We start from the raw sequence: 21828 nt of genomic DNA on the forward strand, positions 1-21828 counted from the left end.
TCCCTTCTGTTTACTCTTCGCATCAGTGCCACCTCAACGTCTTGGAGATGCAGCAGATGGTTGCCCCAAAATTCGTCGAGAGGTTCCAGCAGGCAGCTGTGTCAGAGGGCGAGACCGTTGTCCTCCAGTGCCGCGCCGTTGGTACTCCCATGCCTCTCCTGTCTTGGCAGAAGGATGGCGTGACAGTCGAAAATTCACCCAATGTCATGGTATGTGTCTTGAGGAACACTCGTATGGGAATGAATTTACAACGGGGAAACCATTTTGGCCCGATGCTATATATCATAACGTAACCTTTATACAGTATAATCTAATTTAATATAAGCAGGGAGCAGATGCACTTACCCACCTCAGTATCACATTCAGAAACTACACTGATGAAATTCCCCGTTGTTCAGTCAATCCATGGTTTTTTTTTCCGCTGATAGAAATCCAATTAATAAATTATGGTATTATTCAATCTCATCACCTTGTTAGTTATTGCTGTCAGTGAAATGGCTTACTGAAGGTTTTCGTCAAACTCTTATTCACTGATAACATCATTAATTTTCTGATCTTATGTTTTCATACTGAATCTTTAAATAATTTTCCTCGCTAGTTGATGCTACTTCAATCAATCAAAATCAGTTTATGGCCAATGTCTTATCATTTTTGTTGAATTATTGTTCCAAAATATTTATTCTTTGATTGTGTCATCATCTTGAATCACTTTTTTTCAATTATTTTATTTTCATTTCATTTCATTTGGTAATAATAAATTTTCTCGTATCTTCCAGGTCCAGGCCGACATGAACGGTGCTTCCAGCCTCCAGATCCTGAGTGCGAGCGCCATCGATGCTGGCTGGTACCAGTGCAACGCCCAGAATTCTGCCGGTTCCACGGCCACCCGAGCAAGGCTTCATGTACAGACAGATAAGGGCGCCGGTCCTGCCGCCCCACAGAGACCCCACTTCCCCAAACCCGTCAAAGTAATCGAACCTCAGTAAGTATTACTACGTGGAATTCTATCTTTTTTTTTTTTTGTGTCTAAAAAATTCACCTTTTTCTTCAAGTCCATGTGAATGCAAAACACCTTTTATTAGTATAAAGAAAAGCCTGATAGTTTCCTGTGAGTAAAAGAAGAAATGTAAAAAAGAAAACTAAGAAACTGAAAATGAAAAAAGTAAAAAAAAAAAAATAGAACTAGCCTAAGAAATTGAAAAATAATACGGGAAAATTTTGATCCATTATGTCGATGACATTGTCAGTCTCCTCCATTCAGACGCCAGTGATTGCCTTGGTTGATAGAGTAAGCATTAAGCAATCATTTAATTATCAATCACCAGTGATTGCCTAGGTTGATAGAGTAAGCCTTAAGCAATCTTAATTATCAGTCACCAGTGATTGCCTAGGTTGATAGGGTAAGCCTTAAGCAATCTTAATTATCAGTCCCCAGTTATTATTGCCTAGGTTGATAGGGTAAGCCTTAAGCAATCTTAATTATCAGTCCCCAGTTATTATTGCCTAGGTTGATAGAGTAAGCCTTAGGCAATCTGTTGTTTGGTCAGACAGTTTCAATTATATTTATTTACCATAATGAGTAAGTAACATCACAACATCAGTGGTCATCGAGATTGTTATGATGAAAAGAAAATAACTAAATTACATTACTTCTTTATTCCTTGCAGACCCGAACCAGAACCCGAGGTAATCATCCTCCGCCCCGTGGAAAGGGCCCACCACGCCCCCAAGGCCCCTGAGGAGGAGCAGCCCACCGAACCCCCTGTATTCACACATCCCCTTAGGGATATCGATATCGTCGAGGGCACCCGCGCCCATTTCGAAGCAAAGGTTACTCCCCTCGGTGATGCCACCATGAACATCGAATGGCTCATCGATGGAAAGCCCCTTGCTGCTAGTAAGTGTCTCTCTCCTTCCCCTTTCATCCTTCATTTCCATCATTCTCCTCCTCCTCATTTTCTCCTCATTTTCTTGCTCCTTCTTCTGCTTCATCTTTTTCTGCTCCTGCTCCTCATTTTCTTGCTCTTCTTCTTCTTCTTCCTCCTCCTCCTCCTCCTCCTCCTCCTCCTCCTCCTCCTCCTCCTCCTCCTCCTCTTTTTCTTTTTCCTCTTCTTCCACCGTGTGAGGTGATATTTGAGGTGCTCCATATTTAAAATTAAAGGTTTTAGAAATTAATTAAAATTAGCTGGATTTAAATTATCTTTTTAAAAATTTACTGTTAGATATTGGCATTTAAAAGTTCACTTCATAGAAATTGATTTAGAAAATAGCTTTTTTATCTTTCTGGAGAAAAGGAGATAAGACTATTGAAGATGGATTTCATCCTTACTAAATAAGACAATAAGTCTTACTTTTATCTAGCGCATAAATAATTGTATTCAGTAGTCATCCCAAATATAAGAAATTGATTAAAATATATATTTCAAGAATCTCTCCATCTATTTATCATGGCATTTCCCTCAATTTTGGATATTAAGAATAAATAATTATAACTGATATTCATTTCAAGAAAAATTATTTAGTCGTAAATTTATGTGTCGATCACCATTCTTAATATAATTTTCACTTTGTTCTTAGGTTCCCGAGCCACTGTGACATACCGCTTTGGCTTCGTAGCCCTGGATATTTTGAATGTTATTAAGGCTGATACTGGCGTTTACACATGCCGAGCCACCAACGTTAAGGGCATGGCTGAGACTTCAGCTAATCTTCGAATTACAGGTAAGAATGATTTTGTATTTATTTTTGTATGGGTTTACTGTACTGGATATCATTACTGGTATGCCTTTTAGCGTTGAAAATAGTATTCATATCTTTGGAGTCATTCTAAATTGTTTTATTATTGGTTATTATTTTTATTATTGGGATGGTCTTTATGAGGTGTTTAGATTTTCCTTTTCCATTATGCAGAGGTTGCCTGCTAATCCCTTCCAATAATCATTACTGGTTTAGAAGCGCAGAAATTTTAATTTTTTCATTAGTTATACAGTAGATACCTTAATATATTAGATTCAGTATTTTATAATAATATTATCCATATAAAAGTACATTCCTTGCAAATGATTGTCATGTATTTGTCGTTAAATCTAGTCCAGAAAATATTTCATATCCGGGATTATCTAGGAACTACCATTGAAAATAAGAACAATTTCATGTTCCCTCTGGGGGTGGCATAATAATCATTGATAGATTACAACAATAATTGAACATGAATTTTGTGTCTTTCCTTGTGCTTTTACGCTAAGACTAGCTTTTTAAAAAAGGGTTTGAAAATCTCTCTAAGCCGTTGGATCCTTAGCTGAATGTAATACATGACCAGTTCCCCTAAGATATAGGATCGCTCAATGAAGAGGTTTTTCTTTTTTAATGACAAGTGATTTTGTATCCTCACAAACCAGATGAATTGATTACTGTGTTTATATAATATGGTACTGTATGAAAAGAATTTGTATATTTACTTTTTTTTTTTCTTTCAGAACGCCCTCTGATTGAAAGCCAGACCCATCATCCCGAAGCAATGCAGCATATCAGTTACTTGGAGGATCAGTCTCGCTACCAGCGAACTGTCTCCATCGAGGAGCATACGAGCATTAAACCCAACTTCGTCAAGACCCTAACTAACCTCGGCGAGGTTTTGGAAGGCAAATACGCCCACTTCGAGGCTCAGCTTCACCCCGTCAGCGATCCCTTCATGAGGATTGAATGGTTCAAGGATGGAAAACCAATTACTGCCAGTATGTATTATGTATTCTTTTCATTTAACCTGAGAATCATCATTCGTACTAGAATAATATCCTTGATATCATGAGACATTACGTTTCGTTTTGAGTTCTGTTGTTCCTTTGAAGCCCAATATAAAAGTTATTTTGAAATGTTTTCATTTATGAGTGATCCTTTCTTCAATTACAAAATCTTAAAGTATATAAACTAAAGTACAATTAATAAGTAATAAGGCCAATTATCTTTTAAGGCTTATAGCTGAAGAAATTAGATACAATACTAGCGTTTTTTCGTATACAGGCATCTCACAAAATAGAGTTTCGTTAAAGATAGTAAAATATCAAGTGAATTGAAGACGAATCGAAAGAAATTGCTTAGTTTCTTTCTGTGAAATAGATAGAGCAAAATAAGTGATGCGAACAAAATATATGATAAAACTCAATACTTTGTTATATTTTAGGTTCACGCATCAACCACATCTAACTTTGTTATATTTTAGGTTCACGCATCAACCACATCTAACTTTGTTATATTTTAGGTTCACGCATCAACCACATCTACAACTTCGGTTATGTTGCCCTGAACATCATGCAGCTCCGTAGTGAAGACAGTGGTACCTATACTGTAAGGGCCACCAACAAGGCTGGAGAGTGCACTTGCCAAGCCTCCATTACTGTCATTTGTACGTATGCCCGCAAACTTTGCATCATTGTTACTGATAGTCTGGAATAAGAAGATTTAGTGGGCATATAATGAATCCTATTTAATTCGATGAATTAATATATTTTATCATTTTCTTCAGCTTTGGCCAGCGTGACTGGAGATCTAGGTATTCCCGAACAAAGTCAATATATCAAGAGTGTCGAGGAAATGGAAGCCTACAGGTATCGTATCCTGATTTTACCTATATCTCTTTCTCTCTTTCTGTCTTTACACACACATGCATACACACATATATGAGTGTGTGTCTGTGTGAAATATCTTTCCGTGTTTGAAATAAAACGTGTGCTTCATTAAATACACTGCTTAAAGATATGATATATTAACTACCTGCAAAAAAGGTTTGGACGAATATCCAACCCTTTAAGAAACCCTGTTTATTATCTATCTATCTTTTGGAAACAGCTGAACTAGAGATTTGTTTCACTCGTTAACAGGCTGCAGATGCTGCAGAGAAGCAGTGCTGAAATTGCCGAGGCTGCCACAACTCCCCTCTTCAAAACTGACCTAAAGGATTCAACAGGCCGTGAAGGAGGCTATGCTCATTTCGAGGCCAGGCTTGAACCAGTAGGTGATCCCACACTCAAGGTAGAGTGGCTCAAGGATGGTCGGCCAATTGAAGCAAGTGAGTGTCTTTGCATCCTATACTACTATCCCATTCTACAGATAGGATTTATCATTAATATGATGACAAAGTCTGTATGTACAACTATTAATGAATGTCTTATATTTGATTCTCAATGAAATGGAGATTAATTACTCTTTTGGTTCGATTTTTAAAGTTAGTTTTCCTTAACAGATTCTTCGCCCTGAAGAAATATACTAAAATAGCTTTTTCTTTGTTTCAGGCTCCCGTATCACCTCTTTCTTCAACTTTGGTTATGTTGCTCTTACTGTCAAAGCCCTCATTGTGCAAGATGCCGGTTCCTACACATGCAGAGCATATAATGCCAAGGGAGAGGCTCAGGTTACATGCAACCTTACTGTCCTTTCTAAGACTGATAAAGAAGTTGAGACTCAATATGAAGATACTGTTTCTAAGATGCAATACCTTGAAGATTCTTCTCGTTACATGAAGACTGAGACTGAGGAGACTTCTGCAGTAACCATCCCACCAAAGTTCCTTGGACCACTAAAGGGAACAAATAAGATTGTTGAAGGTCAGAAGGCCCACTTTGAGATCCGTCTGGAGCCACAGAGTGATCCTACCATGACTGTCGAATGGTATTTCAATGGTCATGTTATCATGTCTGCATCTCGTATCAAGACTTATAATGACTTTGGTTATGTTGCTCTTGATATTTCTGACATCCGTCAGTCTGATGCTGGACAGTATACAGTTATTGCCCGTAATGCTCTTGGTCAAGCACAGATGACCACTATTATGACAGTTGAAAGTAAGTTACTGTCTATACATGACTTGTATTTTATTGTAACATTAATTTGTCAAAATCTTCGGTTGATTATATATATATATTGTTATTATTTTATACAATATACTTTATTTAAAAAAAAAATCATCTTTTTTCAGCACGATCTGCAGTTGATACCACATCTATGCATGAAATTTCCCTAACCAAGACTTCCGCTATGGAACGTCGTCACCAAGAACCTCACTATGACATTGAGGAGATTTCCAAATCTAAGCCAGAATTTACAATGCTTTTACAAGATCCCAAGCCTCTGCCAGAGGGAAAGAACATTCACTTGGAAGCTCGCTTAGAACCCATGAATGACCCAACAATGAGAGTTGATTGGTATTTCAATGGCAAACCTATCACCATTGGCTCTCGTTTCAAAACCTACTTTGACTTTGGTTTTGTAGCTCTTGATATTGTTGGTGCTTACACAACAGATTCAGGTGAGTACACATGTCGGGCAGAAAATCAATTGGGAAGTGCCCATACTTCTTCATGTGTACGGGTCATTGCTACAGACAGCATTTACAGCGAAAGCATGCATGATGGTGCCATGGAACAGATTCACTTCCTTGAAGACTCATCTCGTCACCAGCGAACTCTTCAAGAATCCAGTGACATCAAGGAATCACCATCTTTTGTTAAGTCTCTGAAAAATATAGAGACATTTGAAGGCACCAACATTCACTTGGAAGCTCGTCTTAAACCTGTTGGAGATTCTTCAATGAGAGTTGAATGGTTCTTTAATGATTCATCTCTAAAGGTTGGACATAGATTTAGGCCAGCTTATGACTTTGACTATGTTGCTCTTGATCTCCTCAGTGTATACCCAATTGATTCGGGTATCTACACCTGCAAAGCAACCAACAGTCTTGGTCAAGCTGTCACTTCAGCTTCGGTCAAGGTTACAGGTAAGATCCATTACATGTTTTATTTTGTTGATATGAAATGCATGATTTTGTGTTCCCCAAGACCCTGTGGTCTTATAGGTGTGATGATTATATCCTTCCCAATTTTCCAGTTGTGTAAATATTATGCCATAGTTTTATTTAAGATTTTGTATGTCAAGTTGAGAAATCAGTTGTTTTTATCCAGTTTGTAGTTTGTTACATGTGGAATGAATTATACCCACCTATTCTAGTAATGAAAATCACTTGTGTAAGTTTTTAGTGATCCTTTGAATATCCACTTGTATATGTATCACCAGTTCCTTTTTGAAATGCTACTTTTGTTAGTTTTTTGATGAACCCTGTGTTTTAGCTGTTGTTATTTCCTTTGACCTTTTATTGAACCTTTTCCTGTAGCCAAGAAGGATCTAGTGTTCGACTCAGAACACCCAGATAGTCTGCAGAAACTCCAGTATCTTGACGACAGTTCTCGTTATCAGAAGCGGGAAACTATGGAAGAAGTTTCAGTTAAAATTAAACCCCATTTCTTAACCAAACTCAAAGATGTTGTTCAAAAGGAAGGAAACAGTTGTCACTTTGAGGCCAAGATCGAGCCAATAACTGATCCGAACCTTCGTATCGAATGGTACAGAAATGGTATGCCAATTCAGCTTGGATCTCGCTTCCGCTTGATCCATGATTTTGGCTATGTGGCTCTTGACATCTCAAAGCTTATTGAAGAGGACTCTGGCATCTATACATGTGTAGCTACAAATTTGATGGGCAAAGATGAAATCACAGCCGATCTCAAAGTTATAAGTGAGTAATGTTAGAAATCAAACTGAAGCTACTAGCAACGGGTCCCGCATTCGCCTGCAAGCTCTTTATGCAACACATCAGTTCCTTCTTGCTCTATTACTGCTCATTCTATTCTTTTAATGCATTTGCTTGTAGAGTACTTAACATATTTCTTGGTTTTGGTAAATCTTTGACAAGAATGATAATCATTCTATGTCGGGGTATTCTGACGCTATCTTGCATTAATATCTTACTCGCAGAATTTCCTTTAATTTTCGTTAAAATGGTTCATTCCAGCTTTAGAAATATTTATAAACTTATGGGATTAACCGGTGGCACTGCGCACATTTATTTGCTTTCGAACCATGCTAATTGTATGCAGCGTAATATAATTTTACCGATATATTAACTTTTCTAATGGTGTAAAAAGTAAACTAAAGTAACACAGTAGTAGTCTACTAACTTATAAAGTAGTACTCCTTACATTTTGCATGGATATAGTAACAGAAAGAAATCTCTTAGATTTTATTTTGACATACGATATTCGATAAATTTTGAATATTACTCGTTTCAAATAATATCACAGTATTGTATTTATTTGACTGTTAAGATTTCAACCATAAGGTAAATATTTTTCCTTCCATTTATATATATATATATGTGTGTGTAATGTTTTTTTAGAATCATCTGGAATCGTCATGGAAACTGAAAATCAGAATCTGACAATGGAACAACTCCAAATACTTGAAGACCGAAGCCGTTATGCACGTTCAGAGATAGTTGAAGAGACCACTAAACAGGCTCCAGTTTTTACCACCTCACTTAAAACCATTGAAGTTCTAGAAGGGCAGCGTGCCCACTTTGAAGTAAGATTAATTCCAACTTCTGATCCAACCATGAAAATAGAGTGGTTCCACAATAATGTTCCACTTAAGAGTGGATCTCGCTTCACCCAGTATAATGACTTTGGCTTTGTGGCACTTGATATCATGTATACTTATGCTGAAGATTCTGGTACCTACTCTTGCGTTGCCACCAATTGCATTGGTCAGGCCGTTTCTACTTGCACTCTTACGTGTCATACAAAGGAGTCTATCCTCTCAGAGACAATGAACAAAGAAGCCCTGACCAAGATCTCAATGCTTGAGTCATCTGCTCGTAACCAGCGTACAATTACCACAGAAGAATCCACCATGCAGGCCCCAGTCTTCACTTCACCTCTTAAGGACCAGAGCCTGATTGAAAATGCTCCTCTTCACTTTGAGGCTCGTCTTATCCCAGTAGGAGACCCTGACCTCAAAGTAGAGTGGTTCAAGAATAATGTTCCAATTCAACAGGCCAATCGTATTTCTTCCATGCATGACTTTGGCTATGTTGCTTTGGACATGAAATATGTCAATCCAGAGGATTCTGGAACTTATACCTGCCGTGCCACAAATCGTTTGGGCCAGGCTGTCACCTCAGCATCCATTGTTGTTTCCTGTAAGTGACGTTCTCCCGATATATTCTGTTTCATTTACTTATTTTTTGGTTTTTCCTTGGAGTGTGTTTTTGTTTTGCGTTTATTGAATTTATATTTGGATTTACGACAAAAAAGAGAAATATATAATGTCTTTAAGGAAAGGTTGGAAACTGACACACTTCAATTATGTAATTACAGCTAAAGAATCTCTCCTTATGGAGTCTCAGCATTCTGAGGCTTTAGAAAAGCTTCGCTATTTGGAAGATGCCTCTCGCTACACAAAGTCTACCACAGAAGAGACTGTTATTACACAGGCTCCTAGGTGTGTATTTTATTTTTTTTCTCTATTGTTTTTATTGGATATTTTCACCATGCAGAATCCTATTGAGCATGAAAAATGTGCAGTATATTTGTCACTGCATGGGAGATATCAGTAAGTATACAGTGTATGATTTCTCTTGAACTTAGGTTTGTGGTGCAGCTTTCTGGACTTAAGGAACTGTGGGAAGGACAGAGTGCCCATGTCGAATGCCGTCTTGAACCATACCCTGACCCAAGCATGAAGGTTGAATGGTTCCACAATGGAAAATCTCTTCAGATTGGGCATAGGTTCAGGTAAGAAAATTTTCCTTGGTTAATGCCTAAGGATTTAAGGGGCATAGAATCTCCTTTGAGAGTAATTAATCTCATGAAAATAGTCATCAGCAACTTTTGCATTAATATAAATTTTTTTCCAATTTTACATATCCTAATTGTATACATTTTCGTCCATTCACTGGTTATTTTTTTTTTTAACAGAACTATGTATGACTTTGGTTTCTGTGCCATGGATATCTTACAAGCCGTATCCGAAGATTCTGGTACCTACGAGGTCCGTGCCACCAACAGGCTTGGCACTGCTACATCTTCCATTACCATTCAGGTTAAACGTAAGTATCTGTCTATCATGTCTGAAATTTGTCAGTGCCTGAATGTTCATTGAATATTTTATGTATAGAACAGGAAACTGGGTATAAATTTCTCCTTTACTGAGTAAATGAGAAGATGAAATTTTATTTTTTTTACAGCCAAGAGTGATTTCATCATCGACACTCAGCATCCAGAGGCTATGGCAAAGATCACTCGCCTTGAACAAAAGGCGCCCTCAAAGCTTCAAGAGGACACCTTGGTTGTTGAGAAGCCCAACTTTGGCCGTGCCCTTAGGAACCAAGACCACCTTATGGAAGGCCAAGCCATTCACATGGAAGCTACACTTACTCCTGTGAATGACCCAACCATGAGGGTTGAGTGGTTCTTTAATGGTCAACCCATTCCCTCAGGTAAGCTATGCTTTAGAATCTTCATAAGAATTAAGTTCTCTCTGAAGATACAAAGTGTTTAATTAATTCTTAAACTTAATATGTTGTAGTTCTTATAAATTTTAATTACGTGAAGCTCGTTTATATTGTGAGCCAGTGTCTTCATACAGTTTTAAGAAGCCATAGAAACAAATAGGAAGGCATGAGTATCCAAGCTCGAAGCTAATTAGTTATCTCTTTCTAGGCCATCGTTTCCGTACAACATATGACTTTGGCTTCGTGGCACTCGATGTTCTTTACGCCTACCCAGAGGACTCTGGCACCTACATGTGCAAGGCCACAAATGCGGCCGGCCAGGCTGTCACCTCCTGCAGTATCCGAGTGGAGGGTAAGCTGGAGATGGCACGACGCGTACATGGTTGTTTCGTCTACACAGGGGATAAGCCCCTTATTCGTCTTCCCCGCCATACTCCTTATAACTAAAATATAAAGATAAGATCTTTCTCATAAAACACAGTGGCAGATGATAAGCTATAAAAAAAAAAGATTTGGATGCAAAAACATCTTTCATACTTCTATGATTCAGCTATACAAAATATAATTTCAAGACTATGAATGATTCAAATGAGTTATTTTGGATATTTTTGAACCTGTATTTTTCGGGAAGTAGACAGAACACTGCTCGGCTCTGTGTTTTATGAGGAAGAGTAACACTGGTTTATTAGATAAAACGAATGAGCTTTCCATAGGAACTGCCTTGGTGCAAATTCTCTTGTAACATAACATTGGAAATGGTTTCCTCTAAAGATTGCTATTTTTCGATGCCTTTCTTTTGGTGATATTGTAATAGTATCATTAGCTACTTATAATTGAAAAGGGATTACTGTATACTTAATCATGCTGTTGCCGCTACTAGTACTGCCTGCTAAAGGTCACATTAATATTTTTTTATGATGTATGTCAGAAGTATTTGAAGGACTTAGGAACCTTTATACCCATAAGTATAGCCTCGAAGCTCAAATTGTTTTAACTAACTGATTAATGGCTGTGTTTGATAAATATTAACAATTTATAAATATATTTAGTATTAAGAACTTTGCATGACTATCTAAGAAGACCTCACTAAACTACTAACACTTAACTAGCTATGCATGCCCATGGTATCTATTAGTTTTAGTTGTTGTTTTCATTCTGTAGCAAGATGTTGTTGCTTTATATAGGTAAAGCATCTAGTCATCTTAGCACGTAGTGCTATGGTCTGTAGTATCGTACCTGGCTTTATCTAAGTCTCTTATTCTTGCTTTGCGTAACGTAAGTAATTTGTTAGCAATTGCCTATAGTATATTTTGTTATTTATTGAAACCATATTCGGATAACAATGCAAATTTACGTCAAAATAGGTGTGGCTTGTATATTTATGCATCACACCTGCCATTTCCGTGTGACTTATTTATTATTTTTGTCATATAATGATTTATTTTTCACTTTTACCATCTAAATTACACTTAGTCCTATCAATGGTTATGATTATAATAATAATGACGATGATGATGATGATGATGATGATTATTATTATTATTATTATTATTATTATTATTATTATTATTTTTATTATTATTATGAAGATGATGAAATCTCCGCACCATTTCTCGCCTATTTTATGTCTTACACTAATTCTCACTAATTTCTTCTTAAAGAGTCTCGCTATTTTCACACCCGCTTAGAATTCACACATTACTCTCTTCGTCTTTTTGCACCACTCTGATTCCCCGAGGAGTAGTCTCGTCACATTGCTCAGCTTTTTATATGATCGTCGTTTTTCAAAATAAGTAACAATGAAGGGGATTAACTATATGAACATATAATACCATTTATATATATGTTTTACATATATATATATATATATATATATATATATATATATATATATATATATATATATATATATACAGTATATTTATATATATATATATGTATATATATAAATATATGTATATATATGTATATATAAATATATGTATATATACATATATATATATATATATATATATATATATATATATATATATATATATATATATACATATATATACAGTATATTAGGTATTATTCCTTTTTAGATATTATTTTATCAATGGCCAGTATTTCCTTGTCGTTTCAACTTATTCTAAACGATTTGGTGTCTTTTCATATAGTTTTACCTTTTCTGCAGTATATGATTATGACTGTTACATCAACACGATGTTGCCTTTCGCTTATATATTCGCTCACTTTGCTGATTTTGTGTTCAGTTGAATGAATTGCCTGATTCACCCTCACCGCTCCACGTAGAGTCGTTTCTGGTATCAACATTACCTGGTTTGTTCAACGTGCGTTTAACCTATTTTGGCAATAAATGAAAAGTTGGTTCTAGTTATGACTAGTAAAAGTTTGTTAGACTAAATTTGTTTGTAAAATTTTGACAATTTTTCAACTGGTTTATCAAGTAATATGTCTTCTAAATAACTAATTCCTTGGTGGCATATGACGACGTTTTTTATATTATTGTTCCTGCTAATATTCCATGAAAATCTATCATTATGTTCTGAGTAGAACTTTTATGTTGAGAATATGCCTTAGATATTTAGTGAATTCGTTTACCTGTACATTTCAATCAAGAAAAAATGGCACTAAGATAAGAGGATGCCAAATATTATCATAATAGGCTTACCAGATGTGCCATTTCAAGTGCCTTGTTAGGTTAATACCACTATTTAACTGTCAGAGAGAAAAAAACATTCATATACAACAATTGCCAACTTTATTAAGACAATATTTGACGTCGAGTACCACCATATTTTAATATAAAAAAACACTGACATTGAAAATGCCAAAAGAAAGCTCCCCCAAAAAGATGAAGTGATGATATATGAGTTATTGACCAAAGGAAGATAATAACCAGGTATTGTTGACGCCATTTAGATCACGGATGAAGTCTCACTTCTGCCAAGACTTCGGGTAGGGTTGTATATTTGAAGGGAAAAAGAATAGAGAATTCTTGATAACGTTATCTCTATTATTGCACGGTAGGAAGATAATAATTGGTGCCAATGAGCTTAAGGATTATGTAATTTACGAGAAATCTAAGAAAAAAAAATCAGGTGTCTTTTGCGAAGAGGCTTTAAATAAAATATCGGAAGCAATCTGGAGTGTTTCTATTCTTACCAATTACGGAAATTATCTAAAGATAAAAGATGAAAAAGAAAATATACATACAAAATTATATTGTATAGAGATTAATAGAAATTACAATCAAAAGCAAAATTGAGTTAAGAATGTATGGTAAGAGCCATTCCCGGAGAATCTGCGAATTAAATCTTAATAAATCATTGGTCCGAGCGAAGCCCTCTTCACTATTCCATCCTTCCGCGGCGTTAGCAAGTAGGGGACTGAGGGCAACTATCGACCTGCGTTGGATTATAGGAAGTGTGTGAAGCCGCTGAAGGGAGGAGGGGAAATTCAAGGGGGAGGGCTTTCAACAGAATTAAAGGGGAGGAGCTAGTGAAGGGGGGAAAAAAAGAGAGTACGTAGAGGGAGCTGAATCAGGCAAACCCAGATAATAATCAGAAGTATTGATCGGAGTACGTGCGTGACCACAAACATACACTCGCGGATGTTTCCATCTATTCATCTCCAACTCGTCATCGTTTGATTTGATGGTCTGATAACTGGGCCGATAAATAGCCATGACTCATCTTTTATAAATATAAGGAAGTAAATATATTGTTGGACGTCATTCCCCTAGGTTTTGGTCACGTGTTATTTTAAGGGGTGAGACACCTTACTCCTTGTTTTATTTGTTTTTTTCTCTCGCTATTACTAGACCACCAGGTATTATGGCGTCTTGTTGGAATGTCAGGCAGACGAGACAAAGGCACTAGATAAATCGAGAAACTTGAAAAAGAATGCAAACACGCCCCTTGCACGGGCGTTTAGATTCCTCTCTCATTTTTGTGTAAATCGTTTAGACCTCTGTTGACATGTAAGAAGTCTTTGAAATCCATTTGAATGACCGTAGGCCTCAACTCCTCTTGTCCAATCACCGTCCCTCAATAGACCTACAAAAATAACGACCCGTTGATTGGTCGAAGTGAGGCGCTGCAACCAATCATCATGCAGTTGCATGAGGATGGTGGGCGTGGCCACAGTACAGCATCATAGCTCTCTGAAAATAGCCTCTAATCACTTACATTCAAATTTAGACCTCGTGTGGTGCAGTTACTGAGGGCGCAACTTTATAAATGATTGCGATTTTATTTTTTTATTTTTCATCCCTAAAGTTTCTTACGTCACTAGAATTTATAAGTCCTTCTGTTGTCTTGATATTTGAGTGGGAAAAATTCTGTCAAAGCATTTTAGTGGCCTTCAATTGAAAGACAATGGTATACTCCAGTCTTTTATCATTATTTATTTCACAACCTCTTCTTCCAATTGTACTTGTTAATGAAAAGTTTATAAATTAACGTGTCTATTGTTTAAAGTTTTCTGCATAATTAGTCGAAATTAGTATTATACCAAACCAAGCAACCTTTTATAAAAAGTAACTCAATACGTTTGATGATATAAAAAAAATTGTAACAGAACTCTAAAACGCTATTAATGAATAAATTAAAAGTAAAAAGCGTCTAATTTGCTCTCAATAACAAGTCAGCATAAAAGACTCACGCCCACCTAACATGGTAAAACCAGTGCAAGACATATTGCAACGTCTTCCTCAAAGCATAAATCTTAAGGAGGATTCGAAACTGACAGAAGGAACATGTATGCGATGACGCAAATCATGCAAGAGCAGCAGGTGCCCTAGATCTGCCCAGGTGTTCCCTAGAGATATTAGGGTAAAATGCAGTGGGCTTTATGAAAACGGTTATATAGTAGAGGTCTTCGAAGGGGAAGGGTTGTATATTTTTGGAGAGAGAGAGAGAGAGAGAGAGAGAGAGAGAGAGAGAGAGAGAGAGAGAGAGAGATAAAAAAACTTTCAACAAAAAAAAATGATTTCATTATAGCATCTGACAAAATTCAAATCCTCATGTGATCACTATCCAGCGAGAGAGAGAGAGAGAGAGAGAGAGAGAGAGAGAGAGAGAGAGATAAAAAATCTTCCAACATCAAAAAATGATTTCAATATAGCATCTGACAAAGTTGAAATCCTCATTTGATCACTATCTGGAGAGAGAGAGAGAGAGAGAGAGAGAGAGAGAGAGAGAGAGAGAGAGAGAGAGAGAGAGAGAGAGAGAGAGAGAGAGAGAATATGCAAGGAATGGATCGTAGAACCATCACTTCACATGTTTGTTTACGAAATGTTTTCACCGGGTGAGGAAATTTTTCGATGGCAGCCTTTCAACACTTCTTGATTTACAGTATATGCTAATTTTGGAGATGGGAGACCGGCTGATGTATACATAGGGAAAGCAAATTTATACGTGGCTATTCATATAAGATGTTATTCGATTGAATATTTCATTTGCAGTTCTTTCCAAGCTCCGTTGTCTTTCAAGTTTCCTTCAAGCACCGCCTTTGGTAGAAATTTTAAATCAAGAATTGGAGTGAGGTCTTTGTTTTACCGTTACCTCATTTTACAATCGTTTATCAAAAGCAAACGCCAAAGTAATCAGTTTATTGAAATGAGAGAGCGAAAGGGGGCGTTTGTTGGCAACTGAGGTTTATAGAGTTGCCAAGAAATATTTTCAAACATTATTTACAGCTCACCTGGCGAGGAATTTCTTTAAACTTTATCTTGAGCTCATTAGGGAGGCGCCGGTGTCTTGGTTATTTATAGCTAAAGGGAATGCTTTTTTTTCCTACATGCACATCATGTGCGTCTGTATACAAGATATTCTTGACTGAAAGTAACTCGTTTCACGAAATCGACGAAATAGTAAATTACTTGGAAAACCAGTTCATGAAATCAACTTAAGCTATTAGAGAAAGCAATAAGATTTCAGAACAGATGAAAACTATAATAATGATTTATAAACAATTATATCAACTTAAGATAATCCCATACATATGGATGGAGAGGGAACGCTATCATAAAGAAATTTTTATATCCAATGAAAATATTGCTTATTTCTTTACTTTATCCAAATATGGAAACTTTAGATAAATTTATCACTTAATTTTCATCATTGGGAGCAGATGGCAGCTGAATAAGGAGGATCTGGTACCTCAACTTGTGCCAAAACACGTTAAATAAATCATAGTGGATTATGTGAAATACTCATTTCTTAAAATATTTTATTCTCGTATTAGAAGCTTTTAATTCTGAAGACTAGTGATTAAATTTCATCTCTCCAAAACGAAAGTTGCTTGACCCATATTTTATATTACCGGCATATTAAGAGTTCACTCGTATCAAGCGTAAAAAATAGCTTAATTTTTATTTTCATCATCTTGTTGAACTGTGAAGTATGAGAAAACTGAAAAGAATGTCAATTTCCATTGTTTATATATCACAACGCAGAAATCTATAATCTGATAGCTTATTAACCTCAATAGAATAGTGATTGCTTTTTTTTTTATTGTAAATGGTTTATAAGCAGGATTACGCATTTGAAATTATGTGCGGCTTCATACGAAAACCCTACCAAAGGCTGATTAATCTTTGGAAGGGATAGGAATCTAACCTTTGGAAGAGTAGGCACCTTTTGTGGGTATAGATTTCTATCATAGAGCGCCAGAACTAGCCTACATATTCCCTTTCTTCTGCGGTTATCATATCGACAATATTCTTATAATTCGACAACAAACAAGCGTTCATATGATAATTAAGAAACCGTTAAGCGTAAAACGAAACACGTGAAAATAGGACCGACGCTATCACACGGTTAGACTAGATCTCTACCTACCAGTTACTAATCCACTTACCGTCTAAAAAGACATCTTTGCATGCTCTCAAAAATGGATTGTGGGAACAAGGTGGATGTTGCCGTTGGGTCGACTAACTCTTTTGAGGTGAGTTAATACTGACTTTACTAATATTTATGTATTTGTGTCTAAGGTACAATTGTGAGATAGCTTGGGGTTCCTATGACATCCTTGCTGGGGTTCCTTAATGGCTTTAATTCTTAAAACTGTGCCTTGAATTGTTCAGTGATATATTATTGAGTAGTAGGGCGAATTGCCACATCACCCACGCATACACACATCATATATATACAGTATATATATATATATATATATACATATACACATATATATATATATAAATATACAGTATAATGTGTATATATACATACATGTGTGTGTGTACAGTATATACACGCATATATATATATATATATATATATATATATATATATACATATATATAAATATATTTATATATAAATATATATATATATAAATATATATATATATATATATATATATGTAATGGAGGTACACTTAGCCAAAGTCCAGCATATTTGACTCCATGTCACTGGTTTCCTTATACAGGTACCAAAGGCCTCCAGTCCGAGACCTTGGACGAGGAGCGCATGCGCAAGATTCGTCAGCTGGAGGCTATGGGCCAGAGATCAGAAGAGGCTAAGGACGCTGTCTTCCAGAAGCCCGTGTTTACTACTCCCCTTAATAGGTAAGACATGACTATCTTTGCTGTTATAAAGTATATTTATATTCTTCATAAATTGTTGTTTTATATCACATTCGTGGACCACTTATAAAAACCTTCTTATTCTTGCAGCGTCGACAACATCGTTGAGGGTGAGAGGTGCCACTTGGAGTGCCGTCTTGAGCCTATTAATGACCCCAACCTCAACGTCGAGTGGTTCGTCAATGGAGTCGAGATCAAAGCTGGTGAGAGATCAGGGTGTTCCCGCTTTCAATTGCCTGGCAAAGTCTTTCTTCTTATTGTGGATTTTTATAGCTGTTATTTAACTTTTTAAAGAAATAGATAATTGATTATTTATTTTAATCCAGTTTGCTCTTTGATAAATATCAAGAGATTTTAATATTTCATACCTCTATTCATATCTAGTACAACTTACAATAGTACTTTTCTGACAAACCTTCATTACTAGTATCATGTCATTCTCTGAAACCTTATCAAGAACTTTTATGATTCAAGTTTCGTAAATTTCCATGATTTCAGTTTCCTAAAGTTAATTTCAATGTCTTATCAGGTCACCGATTCCGTACTACTCACGATTTTGGTTATGTTGCCCTTGATATCCTTTACGCTTATGCTGAGGACTCCGGCAACTATCTCTGCAAGGCCACGAACAAGATGGGCGAGGCTGTTAATTCTTGCAGCGTTCAAGTCTCCGGTGAGTATTTATTCATGTCTTTCGATAATGATTTTATATCTAAACTTGAACTATTCCCTTGGACCCTTTTTATTAAGCTTATTATCGTTTCTTTATCATTTTAAAATCAAAATTAAATAATGCCCTTGAACCTTTTACTTGGGTTTTTTGTTTATTTATGTTTAAATAAATGACTCTTAGTCTCTTGTGAACTTTGTAGATGATTTATTTAGGGACATAAAAATCTAAACTTACATGAATCAGTAGAACATTTTAGTTAGTTTTGTTGTTTTTTAATACAATATGATATTGTTTTCATCTTATATTTTAATTGATTTTATTTTTAAATTTCCCTTAAAATACTGGTTTGCACTAGAGAATTACTAACTAAATTTGTTGATACTCTGATTTATTTAGTTTCACCTGAACAGCCATTTAAAAATACTTAATTTTTTTGGTGATAAATTACCAACTTTATGTCCCTTTCATCAACAGCTCGTCGTTCTATCTACTTGGACACCCAGCATCCCATGGGATGGGAAAAGATCCAGAATCTGGAACAGCGTGGAAGATACGAGAGGCTCGAGGTGTCTGAGGCTCCTCAGATTCCACCTCGATTCACATCCGAGCTCAGAGTATGTTATAAAGTCTCTATTTCGACGTTAGATTAAATGAAAATGTCTTTGGGTTGTAATAAAAAAAAAAATGTCTCTACGTTTTAGATTTAAATTTGGCCTCAATTGGTACTTTCTCATTATAGAAGATATTATTGGACTTGTTCAACTATTGTAAATACATTGATATATTCTTTCATTTAAATTTATATCAGATGAAATCGTCATTTTTTTACTATATACTACTTTCATGTTTTATGTTGATAAATTTTATACATTCACACTTGAAAATACAATTCTGTTATGCTGTATGACTTTTTCAGTAAAGATGTTCAGGCTTTACTAAAGCCCTCTCGGTTTAACAACTGTTTAAATTCAGATGGAATTTCTTTTTAAGAGTTGAAACATTTGCTATTAAACCACCGGACTCCTTAATGGCTCTTTTATGTTTTCATTCCAGGGCAACTCCATGCTGAGCGAGGGACACAGCGCCCATTTGGAAGGCCGCATCGAACCCGTGCATGATCCTAGCATGAAGGTCGAGTGGTACCACAACGGCAAGGCTCTGCAGTCCGCCGCCCGCTTCCACACCACCTTTGACTTCGGCTACGTCGCCCTCGATATTACCACCGTCTACGCTGAGGACTCTGGCGAGTACACCTGCCGTGCCGTCAACCACAAGGGCGAGGCTACCTCAACCTTCAGCTTCAAGGTGGAGGGCAAGGAGGGCGTTGTATACGAGTCGGCTCATCCAGAGGGTCTTGAAAAGATTCGCGAGTTGGAAGATGCTGCCAAATTTGGCCGACAGGTAGGATCATTTAAAATTTTACAAAATATTATTCATTGAAATAAATATCATGCAATCTAGTTTTTTATCTCTCCATTTAGCGTGTTTCTGATACTTTTAATTTGCTTTTCTACTATATACCAAAAATTATATGCTATTCATTTTGTACAATTATCGAAAACTCGACTGTACTTTCAGTAAAATTCAATATTTCCTCATTAATATTTTTGTAACTTTTTTTTTTGTACTTTTTCTTCAGGTCTCAGAAGAAACCCGCACCTTCCAGCGTCCAGTTTTCACTCAACCACTACAGAATTTGGACAATTTGACCGAAGGAGAGGTGGCCCACTTCGAGTGCCGTCTCATTCCTGTTGGAGACCCCAACCTCAAGGTTGAATGGTTCAGAAATGAAAAACCAATTGAGACAAGTAAGTTCACAAGGAAGGATTGCTGCTGACGTTTAAATTTATTATAATGAACAGCAGTTTTACATTACTTAAAATTGCCTTTATATTGATAAAATATTTAGCGATTTATTCTTTCTTCAAGTAATAAAAGACACAAAATTAATAATAAAATGAGTAATTTAATTCAGGTTGATAGTTCTGGAACCTTATATGATGCTTTGTCATATTTAAAAGAACTTATTACGCATGCCAAATTCTAAATAATATTTCGGTTTTACTTTCTTCCTTGGAATAATTTTAATGTTCTTTATTAAAAAGCATATGGAGTAATTACAAATAGAATGAATGCACATTGCTGCAATTTCCCTAAACGTTATCAAGATAAAACGGACCCAGAGTGTATTACCAGTGGTTCCAAAATTTCTTCACATTAATAAATACACCTACTTAGCCTTAACAATGCTTGTAACGCAACGAATTTATTTTTAAGAACAAACATAAATTTACTCAGCGTTTTGAAATGTAATCTAATTTCGAATGTCTCCCTCAGGTTCCCGAATCAACCGTACTCATGACTTTGGCTACGTGGCCCTGGACATCACGGGCGTACGTGCCGATGACGAAGGCATCTACATGTGCCGTGCTTTCAATGGCCTTGGTGAAGCTGTCACTACTGCTTCCATCAAGATCAGATGTAAGTCTTCTTCCATAGATTTTTGCTTTGTTTAGAGAACTGACCACAGTTATTTGGTGTAAAGAATAGGTATTAGAGTTATGATTAAGATCAGATATAAATGTTCTGGCAGTTTAATTCTTGTCTTGTTTGGTTGGCGTCTCAGCTATCCTCGTCATGAAGGATGGATAAAGAGAAAAGATGTATAATTAAAGATGTTTCTGGATATATTAGACTATTTACTACAAACGTAAAGAATTTGGAACATGCACGGAATTTTTTTTTTTAAATGACGCTCTTTAAATAGCCTTCATTATGAATTTTAGCCATAGAGGTTATGTTAACTATTGCAGTTAATTTTGAAAAGTCATTATTTCCATTAGTCAGTTTTGGAAGGCTAAGGGTTAGGTTATTTAGTACAGTTAATCTGGAAATACAAAAACTTCACGCATTGCCTTTAATTTATAATGGGTAAAGTTAACTTATTCGATTTATTGATTAAAAGAAAATTCTAATCTAAGCAATGGCTTATTAAAAGTTCAAATTATAATCTTTGCTTTTTAAATCATTGCATTTCTACTTTTTTTCTTCCAGCCCACGCCAACATCCAGCTGGACAGCCAGCATCCAGAGGGCATGCGCAAGATCCAGGCTCTGGAGGAACGCAAGATGGTTGGAAAGGAAGATGAGGGAGATAAGGTACTTCATCATGACTATTTTCTTGTAAATTCATGTCTATTTATTATAATGTTGCTTATTACTT

The 21828-nt window shown here is 36.1% G+C and overlaps 1 protein-coding gene across 22 annotated transcripts in view; it reads left to right on the forward strand.

Moving 5' to 3' along the window:
* LOC137627783 (titin-like) overlaps nucleotides 1-21828 on the forward strand; it is a 218029-nt gene that overhangs the window by 50474 nt on the left and 145727 nt on the right. For 20 of the 22 annotated variants that reach the window (XM_068359103.1, XM_068359107.1, XM_068359108.1 and 17 more), the window contains exons 9-33: nucleotides 27-209; nucleotides 777-982; nucleotides 1668-1897; nucleotides 2578-2721; nucleotides 3477-3734; nucleotides 4259-4402; nucleotides 4523-4604; nucleotides 4878-5065; nucleotides 5289-5837; nucleotides 5972-6769; nucleotides 7163-7564; nucleotides 8225-9025; nucleotides 9204-9327; nucleotides 9474-9620; nucleotides 9804-9934; nucleotides 10073-10324; nucleotides 10548-10691; nucleotides 17777-17915; nucleotides 18024-18136; nucleotides 18463-18606; nucleotides 19081-19220; nucleotides 19660-20007; nucleotides 20246-20414; nucleotides 20944-21087; nucleotides 21661-21764. In XM_068359103.1, coding sequence (XP_068215204.1) covers nucleotides 27-209; nucleotides 777-982; nucleotides 1668-1897; nucleotides 2578-2721; nucleotides 3477-3734; nucleotides 4259-4402; nucleotides 4523-4604; nucleotides 4878-5065; nucleotides 5289-5837; nucleotides 5972-6769; nucleotides 7163-7564; nucleotides 8225-9025; nucleotides 9204-9327; nucleotides 9474-9620; nucleotides 9804-9934; nucleotides 10073-10324; nucleotides 10548-10691; nucleotides 17777-17915; nucleotides 18024-18136; nucleotides 18463-18606; nucleotides 19081-19220; nucleotides 19660-20007; nucleotides 20246-20414; nucleotides 20944-21087; nucleotides 21661-21764 — 6084 coding nt within the window. The remainder of the gene's footprint in view (nucleotides 1-26; nucleotides 210-776; nucleotides 983-1667; nucleotides 1898-2577; nucleotides 2722-3476; nucleotides 3735-4258; nucleotides 4403-4522; nucleotides 4605-4877; nucleotides 5066-5288; nucleotides 5838-5971; nucleotides 6770-7162; nucleotides 7565-8224; nucleotides 9026-9203; nucleotides 9328-9473; nucleotides 9621-9803; nucleotides 9935-10072; nucleotides 10325-10547; nucleotides 10692-17776; nucleotides 17916-18023; nucleotides 18137-18462; nucleotides 18607-19080; nucleotides 19221-19659; nucleotides 20008-20245; nucleotides 20415-20943; nucleotides 21088-21660; nucleotides 21765-21828) is intronic. The other 2 variants (XM_068359110.1, XM_068359112.1) reach the window with 2 other exon arrangements.

Source organism: Palaemon carinicauda, chromosome 35 (assembly GCF_036898095.1).
Source record: "Palaemon carinicauda isolate YSFRI2023 chromosome 35, ASM3689809v2, whole genome shotgun sequence".
NCBI classification, from domain to species: domain Eukaryota; kingdom Metazoa; phylum Arthropoda; class Malacostraca; order Decapoda; family Palaemonidae; genus Palaemon; species Palaemon carinicauda.